The following is a 21,117-nucleotide window of genomic DNA, read 5'->3' as shown; positions in this document are numbered from 1 at the left end:
ATGGAAAGGCCAAGAAACCAAGAAAGGCTTGTTTCGAAACTTCCACCTTCCATATTGTTGATATCAAACCAATTCCAGAGTGCCGCCCAGAAATAATAATTCTTCCTAAGTTGGATTTGTCAGGATTGACCGAGGATGAAGAAGATACCGTTCGTGGATCAGTTAGCGAAGGCGTGTTGAACAAAGCTTCGGGTCTTGATGGTTACTTAGGTAATTCTCAGGAGCAGTCGCCCCGTTTTGCTTTGGACTCTTCACGTTTAGCTCTGATTTCTCCGCGTAAAGTCCTTGATTCTGAAGATGCCGCTTGTTTACCTGTTGGTGAAGCTGTGTTGAACAAAGTTTCGGGTCTTGATGGTTATTTCGGTAATTCTCAAGAGCAGTCGCCCCGTTTCACTTTGGACTCAGCACGTTTAGCTTTAATTACTCCACGCTTGGCTCTTGGCACTCCTCGATATACTTTTGACTCGGTTAAGGCTTTGGATGTTTCTACTCTGGTTTTGGGCTCTTCTTGTTTAGATTTGACCCCACGTTTGGCTTTGGAATCGCCTCGTATGCCTTTGGACGTTTCCCGTGAGGTTTCAGAGGCTGTGCCTTTGGGCACGCCTTGCTTGGATTTGACCCCGCGTGACAGCATTGGTTCACCCCGTTTGGTCTTGGGTTCACCCCGTTTTACTTTGGACTCTTCCCGTCTGGCCTTGGGTTCACCCCGTTTGGTCTTGGGTTCACCCCGTCTGGTTTTGGGTTCACCCCGTTCGGCTTTGGTCTCCCCTCGCTTGGTTCCAGAATTACCAAGTTTAAATTTAGATTCTTTTCGTCTTGCCTTAACTTCAACGCCGCGTGTAGCTTCAAGCTCTATTGCCTCATTTGTTCCAGTTCCGAACTTGTTTGCCCCTCTGGCTGTTAACTTCGAAATTCCAGATTTAGATAACTCTGGGTTTCCTTTGGATGAGACTCTTCCTAGTTTTGATTCAGTGAACTTGAGTCTCCCGTCTTCTGATGATGAAGAAGAAATGAGTACGATTAAAGAAACAATTCAATCTGCATCAAATACTTTGGTATTTGGTGAGAATTCAGGGGTCTTGCCTCACGACCCTTCGTTTTCGACTGAATTCTTAACCGCAAGCACTTTGCCTTGCTATATGGATGATCTTCCTAATGACAAAATTGTAGAAGTTGCAACGAAAGAATTAGCTGAAGCCTTAAGCGCTGTTCCACCTACTTTTGAGTACTTAACCTTTCGTAACTCTCAAATTGCAAAAGAATTTGGTTCAGGAGATTTCGAATCAAAGAACTCGGTTAGCAAAGTGTTCTCTACAATTCCAGAACAAATGAATGCTCCAATATATCTTTTATCCCGACTAGCTGCAAGGGTTTACTGCGCTAGCTTCTCCCCCCGCCCAGCTTGCAGTTTAGCCGACTTGGTAGCTTGTAAAAGGGATGATACCACTTTGCCAAATGAAATAAAGATGCTAAATTGCAAGAAGAAGAATTCGGCAACTGGGACCGAGTTGGTTAAATGTCTACAAGGAAAAATGTCAACTGTGTCAGTTATGCTAACTACACACAACAGCAAAGATGCAAACTTAGCCAAATTAGATGCTGAGATGGAAAAGCAAAAAGCGAAAGTTCGTTACTACAGCGAGATTAGACAACGTACCCTTGTGTTTAAGCTAAAGAATTATCCGAATGGCATCATCAAGATTGGATCCTTTGATATATTTTTCCAAGTACAACAGCCGAATTTTGTGCCCATATTTAAAGATGCTAAATCTGCCAAAAACAGTGATGTTCTTACACTCCGTGATATTAGCGATTACGAAGCCCAGGATAGGCTGGAAGAAGACATGATGGAAGGAGAAGAAAGCATGATCGAGGATTTAATTAAAGCTTTTCTTAACGACTTTGATTACAAGCCAAAAGAGCAGACAACACGCTTCTACAGAGGCTTTACTCACTTTGAATAAAGGAGTACAAAGGGTACGCCCTAAAGACTTATGGATTTGCCTTCGGGCCGCTGTGACATTTTGTCTGTGCAAAAATGCTTTTTAATGCACTGCAAAATTTATTTATTGTATCTTTACCGTCATTTTTACTGTATTGTAGTACAAATGTTAATGTACTTTTTCGACATTGTTATTGTGATGTTTAACCGCAAATGTAATGTACTTTTATTGCTATTTAAGTAAGTTTTATGTTTATGTAATAAATGTTTTTTATTACAGATAAAGTAGTGGTTAATTCTATTAGTACATACATATTATTTAAATATAAGTTATTAGGTAAATGAAATAAGAAAATAACACCAAAATTGGGATATAAAACAGCATTTTTGACAAAAATATCTGGCAAATTAAGTATTTTGTTTAAATTAGGATTTTATTTTTAAGTATATAGTATAAGTATTTTGTATTGATAAATTTTGTAAGTTGGCTTTAAATAAAAAATATATTATTATGAAAGTACTTATCTTATAAAAAAAAGTTACTACTTTCGCTGTAGCGGATATTTTTTATTATTGTTGACGTTCGCTAATATTAGGTAATGGTTTTGATACATAATTAAATTAAAGATTAATTGAATGTCTTCCTGCAAAATTAAACAACTTATTTCTATATCAAATATCCAAGATGTTAAAGAGTTTTTGTTCGAAACAAACAAAGGTAGGTGGACGGGAATTTATTTTAAGCTAAGGTTGAAAAATATTTTAAAATTTTACTTTCGCTAATTTATTTTTGGAAATACAATTAAATAGTTTAATAAATAAGTAAAATTATTAATTTAAAGTTGCTCTAACTTAAGTATTATATTAATTTATAGCAATCTATATATGTATTTATATAGTTTATACTGTCAGACTGAAGGTATACAACTTTTATTTATAACAAAATGAGAAGCCATTTTTTAATTATAAAAAGGTCATAATTTTAAAAATTTGTTAATTAATTTTTAACAGAAAAAGAAGTTTCTTGGGAAGAGGAACAATGGGGAGATTGGGAAGTGGAAGATGATGCAAAAATTGAGGTAAAATAATCATATTTTTCACAATGTTTAATAAGTTTTATTTCATTTTTTGTATGTTTACTGGAAAAAAAACATTGCTTTAAATAACATGGTAAATCCAAATAATTTTTAAGGAACTAATTAATGAAGCAACAGAAGAAGTGGATAATAATGAACATGGTTGGATAGAGAAATGTATTGTTTCAATCTCTCCTTTACTTGATCATATGTGCATTGCTTATCAAGACAGAATTGCTTTCTTAAATGGTATTTTTTTAAAGTTTATAATATTTATTTTATTTATTTTTTAAATCTAATTAAATACTTATTTATAGGCTTTTATGTATTAGAATATTTTTAAGTAATTGTTTGTCTTTTTTTTTTTAAATAAATATTTGTTTTTGAAATTAGTTAAATCAGGGAATTTGAAATCATGTTGGAAAGGAGTTTTAACAGAAGAAGGGGAAAATGTGTAAGTTTGTAGTAAAATTTAAAGTTAAATTATATTGATTTTCAACTGCACAACAAATAATAATAAAATATTTGACAGTGAAAGTATAACTGAAGTTTTATGCTTGCCCCTTGTCTCCCTCAAAAAATCATCGTATGGTTGTTCAGATTGGACATGTGTGGTTGTGGGTCTAGCTTCTGGATATATTAGATTGTACACAGAGGTATATTGGGCTTTCTTGCAAACTTATGATGTCTAATTTTGTAATTTAATTGAGTGCACTGTTAGGAATGATATTTTTTTTTACATATAAACTCCTGTACTGTAGTTAGTATGGCTACAAAACTTGATTATATAATTTCAAAGAAAAGTTTTCTTACAAAAAATGATAAAACTAGTTATAAAGTTTAGAATTTTAACAAATTTTAAAACAAAATTTACTTTAAAATTTATTTATATATTTGGTTTAGAATGGTGACTTGTTAATATCCCAAGCCTTTCATGAGTCAGCAGTTCTCGAGTTGAGTTGTTGTACATTACATTCAACAAAACACCAGGTAGCAGACCAGAAAGAAGAGGTGACATTGTTGTACAAAGATGCTCTGGTGATCTTGGATGGATTTAGTTTATTTCAAACCTTAAGGGCATGCAGGAATAAATTGGCTGCTGGTATGATTGCATTAAAAGTTTAACCTTTTTATAATTATTTTTAATTACAACCGACTGTTGACATAGTACATATACCTGTAATTATACTTCTCTATATATATACTTGTTTTGTTTTATTTATGTATAGTTTATTTGGCTTAAAAATTGTTTTTTTAATTTAAGTTTATAATTTAGCATGTAAAACTTTATACATATGTCGCTTTAAAAATAGGAATTATTCTATTAGCTATAATACAATACATTTGCCATTCAATGATTACCATTTTATTCCTAATTTGAAATTTTAATTTTATTTTTATATTTTATGTTAGCAACAGCAAGTGGTACAACACAAATCTCACCCCCACCCTTGTCCTATAAAAAATGGAAATTAATGAGACAAGATAACATCACATCTCATGTCAGTACAGGAGTTAATGTTCCAACCCCATTTGAGCAAATGCATTCAGCTTCAATCCACGGCGGTTTTAACACTGAGATAACCACCAACCCTCCTGCTATCTCTCAATATGTTACTTGTGGTGCTGGACCTTTCGTTGGGTTCTATCTCGCTATAGAGGTAATTTTAACATGATACGCTTTCATTATTTATTTTTAATGTTAATCGAGTAACACTAGAACCTATCTTAAAAGTGCTACAGAATGGAAGCAAGGGAAACCCCAGGGACTTATGCTGTAAATTAATGAACTTTGAACACTATTATACCAAAGTATAATGCAACTATTCTGTTATTTTTAGGGAAGTTCTACTCCCTTCTTATCCCATGTTGCATTGGAGGTGGCAAACAAGTTTAAGACAGCGTTGTACCATGCAGCAAGTGGTTGGTTGAACTGGGGTTCACAGGGTCAACAACCTGAAGAATCAAACAAGAAACAAGAGCCGAAGGTTAATAATATTTAAATTTAATGTTAATACTAAATGAGTGCATTGTAGTTTAAGCTGCATTTTAACATAAATACATTTATTCAAATAGATATATTGAAATATTAAAAAATTGCATGCTCTACAGGCTGAATTTTCAACTGTAATAATATGGTTGCGACAAATATTTGTCCATGCTAATTTGCTCATGCATCACAAAGAGCAGTTTAATATGTTTCAAAGGCTTAAAAATTAGACATACATAATTGGGTTGGGCATTAATAGAAGTAAATTACTTTTAACAGATAGAAGCAGGAACACCATTAGACATGACTTATGGCTTTCCAGACATTGGTCGTCATGGTAACAAAATCAAATTAGCTCCAGGTACGAACTGGTTGGCAGCAACAACCGATAGTTTTGGTCGAGTTTTGCTCATTGATCTGACGAAGGGTTATGTTGTAAGAATGTGGAAAGGTGAAATGAGATTGTAATAAAATGATATTTTATTTGTTAATTATAATATAAATTTGTAAAAAATGTGTTAAAGTTTCATTTAATGCTTGGAAAATTATGTTCAACTGTAAATATAAGACTTAAAGCATTTTTTTATCTTGATTAAATTTGCAGATTTTCTTGGCTATTATTTTATAAATTAGGTTTTAAATTAACATTTTTTTTACATTAGGTTATAGAGATGCACAAGTTGGGTTTATTCAAACCACAGATGATACAAGAAAACAATCACGAGGCCACACCAAACTTGTTGCATTATTTCTATGTATATACGCTCCAAGACGAGGGATAGTGGAGATTTGGTCGTGTATTAATGGACCAAGGGTTGGAGCTTTTAATATCAGCAAAAATGCAAGGTCAGCAAAAATTCAAAGTTAATTTTTTGTCACTAAATAAGTGCATGGGCTTCTGTTTTTTGTATAGGGCCTATAATTAAAGGAATGCCACCAGCTTGCACTGGGTAGGGGTAATGAAAGATGCTTGAAGTTTTTTTGATAAAATTGCGATATATTTTGATTTTTTAGGCTTCTGAGCCCTCAATTTGGGATTCTTGGTTTAAATAATGTGACAGAAAAAGGTGGAATATTAAAGAACAGGGTCCAGTGTTGTATAGTGGAGGCTGATGGAAAAATTAAAGATATTTTGGTGCCATTTCATTTAACACTGAGGTAAAATTATTTAACTTATTGCTTTTTTGCTTTTATTGCTTTTAACTTTTATTTTAAGTAACAAATTGCTTATTTTTAAATATTTTTAGCGATACAAATAGTAGCAAAGCAAGAGATATTCATCTTCTAAGAAACGTTAATCAACTCATTCATGCCAAAAAAAGAGGTTAAATATATTCCTTATAAAACAGTTTAATTAATCAAATTATATTTAATATTTATGCCTATTATTGCTCTTTTTATATAGCAACACAAAAAATCTTTGTAAATAGTTAAAAAAAACATGTAAATAATAATTTTATTTTAAATTCAATGTTAATTAACAATTAAACCAGTTTTTGTGTATTTAGATGATATTGAAATAACGAAGTTGTTGGGTGAAATGATGATGTGCTCTGTACAGAAACAAGGAATTGAGAAGATCCTGCAATCTAGGAGGAGTGGAAGAGATTTGTGTCGATTATGTTTGGAGCAAACTCTTGAAAAACTTAACCAGAGAGGTTGTGGATTGTTTTAAGTTCAACTATTTTAAAAACTTTAGAAAATTGAATTTTTTTAAAAGTTTAACATACTTAAAAAATTATTTTTAAAGTTACGTAATTTATCTTTTGTTTAACAATGGAACACTTGCTACACTACGTGAGGTTGTGGGTTTAATCCCCACTACTTTCATGTTGTAGCGCCCTTGAGTGAGGTGCTATAAACAGTAAGAAACTTCTGAGCCAGCACTTAATCAGCAGCATAATTATTAGGCAATTATAATCTATAATATCCAAACTGCCAAAGTCAACTCAGGACTGGGTCGGAGTAACAGTTGTTACTCTATGTTTAAGTCATGAGGTCCACCTTCCCACATTGAGGACAAATATATATGAAAAAAAATAAATAAATGTTTGATAAAATGTGTATTTATTTTTATTATTTTCATATATAGGTAGCAATAAGAAAGAAGAATTAAATTTTGTTGAATATCTTAAATCCCAACTAACCTTGGTCAACCTGTACGACTCTGTGTGTGAAATCAACAAACAATTTACTAACGTAGACAACACTAAACTGGTTAATATAGATTTCAAATACTGTTTAAAAACATAAATCAGTATATGGTGTTATATTAAGTATGTAGTATAAGATTACAATTTTTAAATTAATTTGTTATTGGCTAATTAATGCTAGAATTAATCTTTAGTGCAAGTGTAAATTAGAATTCATTTCTAAAACCAGATTAATATAGGCTTTATGGTATTAGACTTTGTTATATTATTTTATATAAGTTATTATTTTATACACTTTTTGTGACATTATTATATTTATATTCAGGATGATACAAAAATGTGTGAATTGTTGAATATAACGCAAGATAATTGGGACAAAGTTAAACTTTTATTTGAATCTTACAAAAATTCACATGCCCTTCCCAATATTACTTTTCAGGTATGTTAAAAATGTTATTTATTAAAAATGTAAAGTGACTTTATGCCTTACTTATATGTCATATAGTTAAATAATTTTTAATTTTTAGGATTCGGTTTCAATTGAAATTGTAAATTTTTTGCCATGTTTTAAATTTAACGAGAATGGAAAATGTTCTATCATTGAAAATGGTACAAATCGTTCAAAATTGGGTAAATGTAAAAAATAATATATTGATCAAAAGGTTGTTACCTTAATTAAAAAACTTTTATTTACCTTAATTAAAAAACTTTTATTTATTTTTAAAAATAGGAAATTTTCTTTTTCATTCTTCTTTGTTTGGTTCAATCAATCCTCTGGATATTTTAACTGAGATTAACAAACATGTAGATGTTAGTGATAAGGAAATATTAAAATTGGTTTTTGAAAGCTTCCAAGACAACGAAAACATTGCTCTAAAAAGTAAGTCATTGTCGTCAATGTTTTTTTTCAAATAAACAGCATTTTTTTTGTTTAAAACTCTTTTATATGTAAACTAATAAAGCCCGATCACAATTAATTTATTTTTCTAAACTTGTAATGTTTAGATGTCTCAAAAAATGTTGAACATCTTCAGCAATTCATCGTCGCACTTAGTGAAAACAAAAGTTGCTACGTCGGTGATGTTGCACAAGAGGATGCCCCACAGGGACTGTCCCACTGGTGGGAGTGGGTGAGGGGTGAAGTTTGTGTTCCATCCAGAAATGTTTTGACATCTTATGTTATAGCTTTGACATGTAGAGGAGTAGCAGTTGAGTTTAATAAAAGAGAATCAAAGGTAATGGAGAATCCTAATATTTACAAGATAAAATAAAGCAAATATGATTTGAAAGATTATTTATGTTTTTTTTTTTTTTTGTATATATTTTATCCTCGATGTGGGAAAGTCGAATGCACGACTTAAACATAGAGTAACATAAGTTATTCCGACCCAGTCTCGAGTTGCCTGTGGCAGTTTGGGATATTATAGAGACTATAATTGCCTTGTAATTATGCTGCTGATTAAGCGCTGGCTCAGCAAGAGTTCATACCGTTTATAGCGCCTTACTCAAGGGTGCTACAGCATAAGATCAGTGGGGATTGAACCCAAGACCTCATGGGTGGTGTAGCAAGTGCTCTTACCACTACACCACGCTGCCGGTTATCGATGTTGTTTATTGCATTTATAAATACTGTACAAATACTATTTTTATGAATTATATATATATGAATACTTGATAAATATATTATATTGATAAATAATATATTTGAATACATTACGCAATGTAGAAATTTTGACAAATTCCAAAAAGTTAATTTAAATTTGCACCTAAAAAATTACTTTTATAAAAAAAAAATAATGATTATCTTATATGTGTATAAAATTTTTTTTTTTTAAAGAAAGAGGAAATTAATAAAAGTGATGATAATATGGAAATAGATGAAGAATCTACTAGTGAAGGTAAATATAAACTGTCTTATACTTATTATTTTACAAAAACATAATTTTTTTGTAAAATATTAAATTTGAAAATGTCAATTTTTTTTAGAAATATCCAGAAAAGATTGGGAAACCCTGTGGGTTGATATCGAGAGATGGAAGTTTGTGGTTCTGCAACTTGAGGATTGTTTGTTGATCAATGTTGCAATCTCACTTGGAAATCAATGCTCAACAGTGAGTTACAATCTTTTTCTAACATTTACTTAAGTAGTTTTTAGTTCATTTATAATTTAAGAATTTTCAAAATGCAAATGACACAATCAATTTTGATATACAATAATATATTTAACAGTTTTATTTTATGTGTGAATGCTTGTTTAGATGGACAAAATGATTGAAAGTGTTAGTGTATTGGACCTACAATCGAACGGATCAGGTATATATTAAATTATTTAACTTTCTGTATCTTTGTATAAAGTAAATATCTTGCATTTTAATATTTATATCGTAAGTAAAACAGTGTTATACTACATTCTAGTTTAGTTCCTTGGCCCAGATATAAATATTTTATGTTTTGTATAGGTTACATAGCTGAGTTAATGGCAACTACAAGTTGTAGATCTGATGTTTCACTTCATATTTTTAATCCTAATGAAAAACTTGAAAATGAATTCACTGACAAACAAGAGTTGTTAAAAGGTAAAATTTACAAATTTCACCACTTTTTTCGCATTGTTTTGACTAATTAACAATTTGTTTTATCTAAAAACATTTAATATACCAACAGTAGAAATTAAACCATGTGGTCGAACTTCATTAATCTTTAGAATGTGCATTTGGATAATATTTTATTCTTTTTAGATTGTATTGAGAAAGATTTATTTGAAAGATTACCGATAAGTTTATCAGCGAATGTTTTTCATTCTCATTGTTTCTGGGAAGCAATTGTTACCTGGAATAAAGACTGCTTGGTAAGTGTCATTATTTAACAACTAAAATGTTTGCATAACATAATCTTAAAATGGTAAACAACATTATAAAAAATAGTTGATTCATTGCTCTATGGTTGGGATTTTATTTGTCGTAATATGGTTATAATTCACCTATACACCACGCATTTTTTTGTATAATAAGTTGCTACAATATAACTTTTATTTACAACTTTAACTTCAAATTTTTTTTATTCTCGCAAATTAATTCTTTAAATTCAATTTTTTTTAAATTTAGGTTGTTGAGAACTTTGAGAAGGCGTTATCCCACCTAAGTTTAATATCATGTGATCCACATTTACAACATGGTTTAGCTGTTATGGCTTGGAATATGTTTATCAAGAAAAGATTTCTGGCATTGGTGAAGTTGATTGATAAGGTTGGGAAGTCACCCAAGGATAGATTATGTAGAAAGGTAAAAAAATATTGTTAATTATATTAACTTTAATACTTTAGAACACATATGTCTCTAATTTAGTTAATACATTAATGACCTTTTATTGTTTTTTTTAGAGTCCTAAGTTTAACAAGTGTAAAGTACTTTAAAGACAATGTTTATTTGATGTGTCACTATCTTTTTATAACACTTAAATATAGGTGTAATTTAACATACCAATTTTAACAATATTTTTATATTTTTAGGAGGTTGAAATTAGTGAAAATTCGATGCCGAAATTTTGTGGAAATTGCCAGAAAATGTTTCAGATTATTTCTAACGCTGATCCAGATCAATTTCCTAAACCTTCTATAGATACAGGTACAAATATCAATTGTTTTATTGTGTGATATATATACATATTTAGTTATGTATAGGTTATCTAAATGGTTCTATATTGCAATATGTAAGCAGTAAGGAGCCCAGAATCTCATGTTAATATTAATATTTTGTTAACAGGTTATGAGAAAATGTACGAATCCAACTTGTTAGTTGAAGATACTTGGAAAGATGTGACAGGAAAAGAATCAATTGTTGAGCTTGGTAAATCTCAAGCTACGGCAAACTATTTGCTTGTACAATATTTCCTACATTTACTATTGTAAGTACTGTAACAATTCTAAACTTTAGACATTTTTTTTATTATTGTTTTGCTTTAAAAATTTATGGAATATTCTTGTTGATATTCTTTATTTCAATTTTAATTGTTTAAAAAGTATTAGGTGTAAAATGCACTTTAAAAATATACAAATAAAATTTTTAGTATTGTTCATGGGATTGTCAAGTTCTCCCTTAGTAAAGTAAAACCTTTAACCCAATTATTTGATCATGATTCAATATCTTATTTATCCATGGATATATGTGATAATCAGCAAGTATTAAACACACAAGACATTGTGGAGAACAAAATAATGACCCACAGAAAACAGGTAGACTAAATTTAAGTTAATTTTCGTTTTTTATATTTAATTTTGTTTTTAAAAACTGCCTGTACAGTTTATGTTAACAAAAAGGCACTTTTTTATAATTTTACCCTTTCTTAAGTTGTTCTGCTATTAAAATTTAAATATTTTAGTTTTTTGATAAACTTATAACTGCTGTTGTATCTAAAATGGGAATGTCAACCACAAATGAAGATTATTATAATTGGATTTTGAATACAATTCATATGGCTGCTGAATTCCAAGTAGATGAAAGCTTGGTAAATATTAAAAAAATTTTATATTTATTTATACTTGGATATGATTTTTTTAAAAATACATATTTTATTGTCAAGGTTCAAATCCAGTATGTTGATGAACTATTTAGGAATGGATTGGATTTACTTGGCCATGAGGTAAACTTACCATATTATATTTTGTTACTAAATAACAGAATTAATTGAAACGCACTGAAAACCTCTAACAAAATATTAAATAATTCAGGCACTGAAAAGTGTGAATGATTCTGACTTAATGGCATCCCGCTTATTAGTTGTCTTAGGACAACGTTTATCACATTATTTCCTTAATGTTTGCCCTGATGATGGAATTATTTTAATGTCTCAAATGCCAACTACATTAAGTTCTTGGATTAAAGCTCATGTTAGTATAAGTTTGTATTTACGAGACTAAATATTATCGTTATATTTTTAATTAAATGTGTCTAAAATTGTGTGTTTATTTTTGGCGTATAAGGGATTTATAAATTTCTAAGTTAATATGGTGTACTAAAAATCTAAACTGTTGATGTCCTTGTAATACTATGTGTCCATTTGTAAGAGTTGGGCATTTAAAGTATTTCTATAATTCAAAGAACTATAAATCAACTAATCCATTAACTAGGACCCAAATCAAATCCCCAAACCTGATGTAAACATCGAGGACACAATATTTCTAACAAGAGTTGTTGCTTCTATGCTTCCTGAAGATCATGCCCAATATTCAATTGCTTTGTGTTTAGTGGAAATTGTTTCTTCTCTTTCGAATTAAAATGATTATATATAGTTTAGAAAAAGATAAACTATTGCTTCTTAAAGATATTTAATTTTTTCCCATTAAAATTAAACTTGCTAAATGTATAAAGCCAGCTATAGGTTTTTAGGGGTTAAATTAGGGTAATATTAAAATCCAAGTAATTTAAAGTTTGTGCTTTATAATAAAAGGTAAATTATTAACGATAATTAAACATTTTGGTGACGTGTTTAAGTTAGGGTTCCACCATGGCTGTTGACATAAATACGTCACTTACCTTATTACAAAACAACGATTTTTGGTGTGTTATGATGACCGACAATACTTAAGGTTTTTTTTTATAAATACTAAACGATTTTTTAGAGAAAAATGTGATTTAAAATGATAAAATATGGTCTTTTAAGTGTTTAAATGATGGAATATAATACTTTACTAGTTTGTTAGAAAATGATATATATTTTGGTGCAATAAAAGTTTAATTTTACGTGCTTAAAACCTTTCTGTTGCTGCTAAATAAATTAATGAATAATTTAAGTCTTCCAATTTAGGATAGGTTAGGTTTGTATTTTCAGGGCCATTTTCTGTTGCTTTTTACATATCTACTATATCAGCCATGCACGTTAAATATTAATCATAAAATAAATCATCTGTCATAATACAGGAAGTAGTATTAAAAGCGAATAACGGATATGATATCTGTTTGTGTTAAAAGTAATGTCATATTGCAGTAGATATAAAATAATAATTGTTTGTTAAATATTTCAATTGTTTTTGGTTTGTGTTTAGTGTTTTAATGGCTAGTAGGAGGTTATGTATAGTTGCTGATGATTTTGGTTATGGTAAAAATCGAAATCATGGAATAATTGAATGCTTCAAAAAAGGAGCTATCAGCATTGCTTCTTTACTGCCTAATTGCAAACACAGTTTATCTGCTGTAAGCCTGGCTAAAAAACATGGATTACCTCTTGGATTACATTTCAATATTACTGAAGGCTACCCGTTGTCAAAACCTAATGATGTTTTATCATTGTTAAATAAAGATGGAACATTTTTAGGCAAGTATGAATTTTGGAAAAATGAATTAATTAACCCAGACCATGTTAAAATTGAGTTAAATGCTCAAATAAAATGGTTTCAAAATCAAATGGGTACCATACCTGAAAGAGTTGATGGCCACCATCATGTCCATATCTGCCCTTCTGTGGCTGATGTTTTTGCTAAAACTCTATCCAATTATGGAATTAGAAACACAAGATTGCCAGTCGAACATTTATCATCTATAGACAATGGTAAAATTGCTTTAAAGCGGCAACTTTTTCATGAAACAGTAGTTAACGCCTCCAAAAAAGCAGCTTCAATCTTCCAAAACTATGATCTATATTGGATGGACAGCTTTATTGGACTTAACCTTATGGGGTCTGCTATGATGGTGTCTAAACTACAGAACATTTTAAATGAAGTGTTTGTTGATAATAACACTTGTGAAATAATGACCCACCCTGGATATGTAAGTGATTTAAATACCGATGGGTTTATGGGTGAAAAATTTGCGGACCAGTTTTCCTTATCAAGTGACAGAGAACACGAACTTAATGTACTTACAAGAACAAAATTGTTGCAATTTTATAAATCAAAAGAAATTATAACTCAGTGGAATTGATATTAGATTTTTTTGTTGCATTTTAAGATTATATATTTTAATTTTTTGTTGCACTTTTTAATTTTTAAATTACCTTTTAGAACAATATATAAATATAGTTATAATCTATGCAGTTTTAGTTTTAATTTACCTCCGTTAGGTTTCCAATAAAATATATATTTATAATTAAAAATGTCTTCTTAAGTATGATTTTTTTATCCAATTATTAAGTTTCTATATTTATGTAATTATAATTGCCTTAATAAATTTTAACAAATTATTGAATTTAAATTTCAACAAATTATTGAATTTAAATTTCAATAAAAACAAAATTATTTACATCTGTTTAGTTAATTAATATCTTAACAGTTGTTAACGTAAGGCTAGTGCATGTTTTTTAACACTATTTATACTCCAGTACAAAGTCCTTTAACTGTCAAAAACACTGACTTAGCCATTAATAAACATAAAAATATTAAATAGAAATAAATCACTTTTATATGAAGTGTAAATGTATTGAAACTTTAAAATAATAAAACAATATAATTGATGAAGATCATATATGATAGGAATTTAAAAACTTTGGAAAAATCGGTTAAATAAATTTTTCGTGTAAACACATTTTCTTTTTCTTTAAAAACTGACAATATTGGCAAAAAAACAACCAAGTAACACTTTAAATAAAAGAAAAATTACTAAAACATCGCGAATACTGAATTTTATTAAATTTTTTTATCGCAAACAGTTAAGTTTTCAAACGACGCCATCAGTTCATCACATGTTAAATATTCATCGTCGCTCTCGCATTGGGTAACTGGTAAAAGTATTTGTTTTACAGTTTTTATTTGAATCAAGTCGTTTTTCGTTAAAGAATTCTCTAGAATTTGATCCGTCATCGAGACGTTGTCTTGATCGAATGATGACGTATTCCCGCGGTCTGAAGATGACGTAGATGACTCGATTGACGAATTTTTATTGTTCAGTAAAGTGCTTCGCTTATGTGACAAGGAATAGCGAAGCCTCTTGTTAAATTGCTTCGGAATCTGAGTGTTATTATTCCTATTTTGATTTCCACTTTGAATCGTAACCTTTGGTGTTGAATTCTCTTTCTTAGGCTGTAATTTATTCATGACTTTGAAGTTTTTATTTTTATCCATGGATATTTCTGAAGAAATCGGGCTTACATCTGTAGTTGAAGGTTGAATTTCAGCTGTCGTGATGTTAACTGAAACGGCGCTGCCACTTGAGCTACCGGAATTCGATGTTTTTTCAGACTTAGCGGGTAGAGTTTTCAAAGATAAAAGCACGTCGTATACATTATCATTGCAATTGTCAACTGCATTGGTTTCTTTCGAAGATTGCATGTTAAATTTAAGAATCGACGATCGACCGAGCAGTTTAAGGGTTCCTTTGTGTTCCTTGTTTTGCACCGTCGCGCTTTTTGATTTACGCTGAAAAGCTGTCACAATTTTCGCCGTTTTTACGACGGAAACACTGCTTGATCGGATCGGGGGAAGCACCTTATATTCGTTAGAAAGTTCGACGCTTTTCTGCTTCGGTAAATCTTTTAAATGCTCGTTTGAAGCTTCGCTGATAGTTTCACTGCTTCGGGGTGAAATTTTTGGGCTAAAATTTAGCTCTGGAAATGTAAAAACTTGTTTTTTTGGGCTATGTTCTTTTTGTTTGCTCGAATCCGGTGTTTCAAACCACGGAGACTCGGGGGCTACGACTTCTTCTGTCCTTCTAAACTGACGTAATGGGGATTTCCCTGTTCCACCCCAACTTGAATTGCGACGACTTTTGTCTTTAAAGTTCTGGGTAGTTATCATTGAAAACCTCCGGAAAATCTTTCCGGGAAGAGTTGATCTTCTTGCACCCATCATTCGGATCGATTGAGGAGGAGCTGTTGTAGGTCCGGAGCTGCTGCTACTCGTCCCGTATCCGACATCTACGGAAGAGGTGGAGAGGGAGTTAACTCCAAAATCTACTCCGACGACGGGGATTCTGGAAGGAGGAATCTCGCTCTTCCGACGTTGCACGAGTTTCAAAAACGACTGCGTCATCCTCACTGTATTCACTCGCTTAGCAAACATTTGTTTTTTCGGGGATTTTGGTAATTTAAGCGAGTTTTCTGTGGCTTTTTTTGCAGATATTTTTAGACTGGGGCAAGTTTTAGATTTTTTAATTGTGGTTATCGATGGAAATTGGTCGCTTATGCAGTGGGGAGTGACGTCAGCAATTGGACAGCCCGCAATAAAAGCTGATCTTGGAAAAATCTAAAAAAACAAATCTATTTTCAACCAAACATAAAAAAATTAATATACCAATGTTTAAACAACTTGACTGCTAAATACAACATTTAAACATAACATATTACTAAATTATACTTTATTTTCTTGAGTGGATAAAGTAACAATCGAATACATAATCGAAAATCTCTTATACCTTATACCAGGCATTAATTTCTTTGTCCTTGGCTTTCGACTTCTCAAAAAGTTCGTCGATCGCGATATGAACAAGTCCCATGAATATTTTGTTCTTGTAAGCATTCGGCCAAACATAAATACACATCTGAAAGTTAAAAAAGCGTAACGGTATTTGGTTTAATTAATTTTCTTGTCTAAAAACTAAATTCTAAATTATATATCAATATATTTTATTTTTTGAGATTGAAATTTTCACGGAAAGTTATGGAGTCAAGTCAGCTTAAAGGTGCAAAATGTTCAAATAATCCATGAGGTCGTGGGTTCAATCCCCACTGATCTCATGCTGTAGCGCCGTTTAGTAAGGCGCTATAACGGGTATAAACTTTCGCTGAGCCAGCACTTAATCAGCAGCATAATTACCGGGCAATTACTATTTATAATATCCTAAACTGCCACAGGCAACTCGAGACTGGGTCGGAGTAACTTATGTTACTCTATGTTTAAGTCGCGCATTCGACTTTCCCACATCGAGGATAAAGATATATACAAAAAAATGTTCGATTTTTTGCTTATTGTGGCCACATAAAAACTAGAAAAAATGGATTTTTACGTATTGGTTGTTACTTGGCTTCTAATTGGGTTTATTTGATAATATTTATACTGTAAGCTTGCTTTATTTAATGCATTTTATTTGACAAGTTAACTCACTTGTAATACAGTTGTTATTTCTCTATTTCGTTTTGTGTTCAAGTTAAGCGAATCAAACTCGTAAATCGTCGAATCTCCATTTTCTCTGCCCTCTATTAATAAATCCCCGATCGCAAGATAGGATTTGGATGACAGTTCTAAGTAAAAAAAAATTTCATAAAAAATATCACAAAAAATGCAATGTAATAGTACAATATATGTCGTATGGACAGCAGGGTTTATATGTTTTGTTTAAAATATTGTAATTTAAAGCTAATTTAACAAATTAAGGTCTAATTAATTAGTCGTTAAATTTATTAAGTTATAATTTCAAGTGTGGCCCTATAACAAAGTAATGTTTATATGTTTATAAAAGATTAGACTTCTGTAAACATTACTTGGTATGCAACATATATAAATATTTTTGGGTTGTTAAAATATCAGATTAATTTCGAAAAGTTGAATCAATTAACCCTAAAATTTCTACTCACGTATATTTAACTTTTCGTGCGATTTCACATCGTTTTTAAAGTCTAGAATTTCGACTAGAAATTTATTTGACTCCTTCGAAATTTTAACCTATAAAAAAACAAAAGATTATTCAAGCAGAAAATAGAGAAAAATTTTTTGCTCTTGTAAAGCGGTAAGGGGATTTTCGGGGCCGTGTTTGCTTGTCGTTAATTAGCATACAAAAACTGCATTAGGTAACATTATAAACCCGGGGTTTAACCATTGATATTTTTACACATATGCAAAATTAATTTAAATATTGATTTTTGTAAAATAAGTTAAGTTAAAAAAATTAAATTTAAATTATTCAAAAAAAGGAAAATTAGATTTAAAAGATGAAATGACTTGTCAAATTCTTTTTAAATTACCTTAAATTTAAAACCAATATTTACTTAAATAAATTAATTTTATTTAATAAAACCACTTTTCAGCTTCTAATGCATTTTTTATAGCTATTTCATCGATTTTGACATAAAAAAGTTAAATTTTAAACCCATAAATAATTTACACTCTAAAAGCCTGCAATAACGTTTCTGAATGCTTAAATAACTTCACAAATTTACTAGGAATGGGCCTTAAAATAAAACCTAATTTAACAGCTTTTAGGCCTAATTATATTGCCCAAAAAATGTTTAATTTACCACTAGTTGTTGTTAAAAATAAACCTTTAATTTCATTTCATTTGAACTGTGATGTTATTATAATTTAAACAAGTTAGATTTATTTTTTAATTTTGTAAAGGTCACGAAAAATCAATCACACAGCAATTACATAAATTTAAAACCGTTTAGAGAAATGTGTTTTTTTTTCGGTTGTTCTATATCATGAATAAAACATGTTTTTCGAACTGTGCAAGCTTATACTGTGACAATAAATGATAATGATCTGCAAACCACCTATGCATAAAAATAGCAAAGCATAGATGTCGCGTCATGGGATTATATCCCACGAACTTCGAAATTGAACTAACAACACTCAAAATTTAAATGTAATCAATATTATAAGTCACAAGGTAATAATAGACATTTTTAATAAGGTATCGAAATCTAATCAGCACTATATATAGGAGAAAAATGCTCTGTGTTTTAAATAATTTAAAACCTAAACGACGTATATAAAATGACGTATATGTTATGGGGCGTACTTTAAAAGCGGTTAATGATATAAGATCCTGGATTTTAAGTGTTTAAAACGACAACAATTTTTAATAGTGTTGTGCAAGATATTTCTTTGGATCAATACGCGTCTGACCCTTAACACATGAGCGAAAATGCATAATAGAACTTAACAAATATCACCTTTAGAAATCCTGAAGGTAGTTCAACTAATGACTGTCGGTCTATTATTTGTTTTGGACCCAGCGGATCGACAAAACTCAACATTGAACGGTCTAGCATGGCCATCTTTGAAAGCCCCATCTTCAAGTTGAACTAGTTTACAAGTTTAACTTGTCCGAATCAAATTAAACCAAAGTTTTTGGCCATTACTATAAATTGTTCCCTATTTTTTACAAACTGTTTAATTTGCCTTAATAAAATAATGAAAGATATTAATACGATTTTGCTTGCACTTGTGATAATTTTTATTGATATAAAGATTTCTATCTATTTCGAAATACCAATGCAAGTCCAATAAATCTTGAGTTAAACCGGTAATAACTATAATTTAGCCCTAAATGCTACACTTGTCTACCTGTGTACCGAAGTTTCGACTAAAATAACAATAAAGGCACGAATTCCTAAACATGCTGTGTAACTATCTCTCAGAGTGGTAAGGTTGACGTAGGCTGCCTTTTTCGAGATGTTCTAAAAAAAGCGAGCGAGCATTTCACATTTTTCGTCATTTCGTTGGCGAAATTAACAATTTTTCTGTTGTTGAATATTTAGACAATTTCACGGCGCTGATTTTTACCATTTTTATTGCTAATTACCCGAGACTATTTAGGCCTAAAATACCTTTAAAATATTCGACTAAATGATACAATTCCTTGAATATGTAACGTTAAAAATTGTAACGTTAAAAATATTTTGCTCGAAAAATAAGTCGTTAATTTGTTGACAAATTCCGGTTAAGTTTGCGAGATTAATTTAAAGAATTCGTAGTCGAAATTCTGCAAAATTTTGACTCCCAAAATAAATAATTGATTTCCAAGAATATTTAAACTTAAAACATACAAATTAAAAGCAATTACACGAACTTAACTGTAATTTAAATTAATCGAAATTTCGTTGCGTAACTGATGTTGTTTTTCTTTAATATAAATATTATTACATAAAGGATTCGGCACAAAAATAATAACAATAATTACAAAATCAATACATATAAACCAGCATAGGTATTCATTTGTGATAAAAATAAAAATGTCTGTGGCGGATTGCATTCACGTAATAGTGGTCGATCAACATTGAGTTTAAGTTTAAATTTAGTATTTGTAGCCTTGAGCAATATCTTAACAACCAACCAGGCGTATAAAAGCAAAATCCGTTGCTTTATTCTGTGATTTGAACTTATTTTCAACCTTGAATTGAAATGTATACTTATTTGCCGTTCTTTATTTGGTCGATGCTATTATATTCGGTCGATGATATTAACATAGATTTTAAATTACAAGTATTTCAAATTGAAACATCTAAAGACTTGCAAAAATGTTTAATTAGATAAAAATCTTTGTTTATTACAAAACATAGGCAGGTATGCACACCTGCAAAAGTATAACCTTAACCTTTATTCGACAATGCATTTTATTAAAATTTGAATATAATAAATCATAAAATGTGTTTATAATATTTTTTACCATATAGCAAAATTAGTTTTATCAACTTAATGACTTTCTAAAATTTATTATCATTGTGTTTATTGTATACACTTTAGCGCCATAGATAAAATACCTTACATTTTTACTGATAATACACAAACTATATTAGATAAGAATACATATTTTAATTTTGGCTCCAAATTTAGACCCGATAAAATACAAACTTAGAAAAAATCTATTGTGGAATTTTGAGTATATAAGGACAAACCTCGTTTCGAAAATCAAATCAAATGTTTTAATGTATTGGAACATATATAGTAAGGGCTGTTGAGTAAACGGTCATTACTAATATGTTTTTAAACATAAACATTAAAAACATCGTAAAATTTGGCAATAAATTTATTAAATAATATTTGTAAAACGTTTTTAAAAAGTTGTTACTAAAAATATTAATTAAAAAAAATTTCAGTTAAATTTATTATGAAACTTGCTTAATACAGGCCCATAGATTGAAAACCTGTTTTGTGCAAATTTTACAATAAATTTAATATTATCTTTACAATAAATTTAATATTAACAAATGTAAAACTTTTAAACTTGGTAGATAAAAACTAGCTAGTCAATTGAACGGGCAATAAGGAAATACAGTTCGAGGTGATTGAGAGATGTATGTACTGGAACATGC

General features: G+C 30.1%; 3 protein-coding genes across 3 annotated transcripts; 2 read left to right on the top strand and 1 right to left on the bottom strand.

Annotated features, from left to right (window-relative positions):
* Positions 1 to 2,527: 2,527 nt before the first annotated feature.
* On the top strand, positions 2,528 to 12,858 carry LOC145744735 (rab3 GTPase-activating protein non-catalytic subunit-like). The gene is given in 31 exon segments (XM_082562669.1): positions 2,528 to 2,660; positions 2,954 to 3,021; positions 3,135 to 3,267; positions 3,412 to 3,472; positions 3,551 to 3,674; positions 3,922 to 4,120; positions 4,432 to 4,679; positions 4,860 to 5,006; positions 5,288 to 5,459; positions 5,671 to 5,854; positions 6,023 to 6,166; positions 6,256 to 6,332; positions 6,517 to 6,666; positions 7,101 to 7,225; positions 7,487 to 7,600; positions 7,689 to 7,791; positions 7,892 to 8,041; positions 8,167 to 8,396; positions 8,999 to 9,059; positions 9,148 to 9,308; positions 9,420 to 9,474; positions 9,621 to 9,737; positions 9,900 to 10,009; positions 10,266 to 10,442; positions 10,670 to 10,784; positions 10,890 to 11,064; positions 11,227 to 11,392; positions 11,539 to 11,664; positions 11,740 to 11,799; positions 11,888 to 12,046; positions 12,287 to 12,858. Coding segments are annotated over 31 exon segments (4,140 nt in total). The 5' UTR covers positions 2,528 to 2,578; the 3' UTR covers positions 12,434 to 12,858.
* Positions 12,859 to 13,208: 350 nt separating this feature from the next.
* LOC145745716 (carbohydrate deacetylase-like) lies at positions 13,209 to 14,200 on the top strand. The gene has a single exon (XM_082563868.1). The coding sequence runs from the start codon at positions 13,209 to 13,211 to the stop codon at positions 14,073 to 14,075; it is 867 nt and encodes a 288-aa protein (XP_082419994.1). The 3' UTR covers positions 14,076 to 14,200.
* A 354-nt stretch (positions 14,201 to 14,554) lies between these two features.
* On the bottom strand, positions 14,555 to 19,199 carry LOC145745581 (uncharacterized). The gene is made up of 5 exons (XM_082563697.1): positions 18,976 to 19,199; positions 17,659 to 17,746; positions 17,189 to 17,325; positions 16,500 to 16,625; positions 14,555 to 16,330 (listed from the first exon to the last, which is right to left on the bottom strand). The coding sequence occupies exons 1-5, from the start codon at positions 19,093 to 19,095 to the stop codon at positions 14,777 to 14,779; spliced, it is 2,025 nt and encodes a 674-aa protein (XP_082419823.1). The 5' UTR covers positions 19,096 to 19,199; the 3' UTR covers positions 14,555 to 14,776.
* Between the last annotated feature and the right edge of the window lie 1,918 nt (positions 19,200 to 21,117).

This window comes from Corella eumyota, chromosome 3, assembly GCF_963082875.1.
Source record: "Corella eumyota chromosome 3, kaCorEumy4.1, whole genome shotgun sequence".
NCBI lineage: Eukaryota > Metazoa > Chordata > Ascidiacea > Phlebobranchia > Corellidae > Corella > Corella eumyota.
The sequence above is the reverse complement of the archived record's forward strand: the minus strand, read 5'-3'. Positions and strand labels throughout refer to the sequence as shown.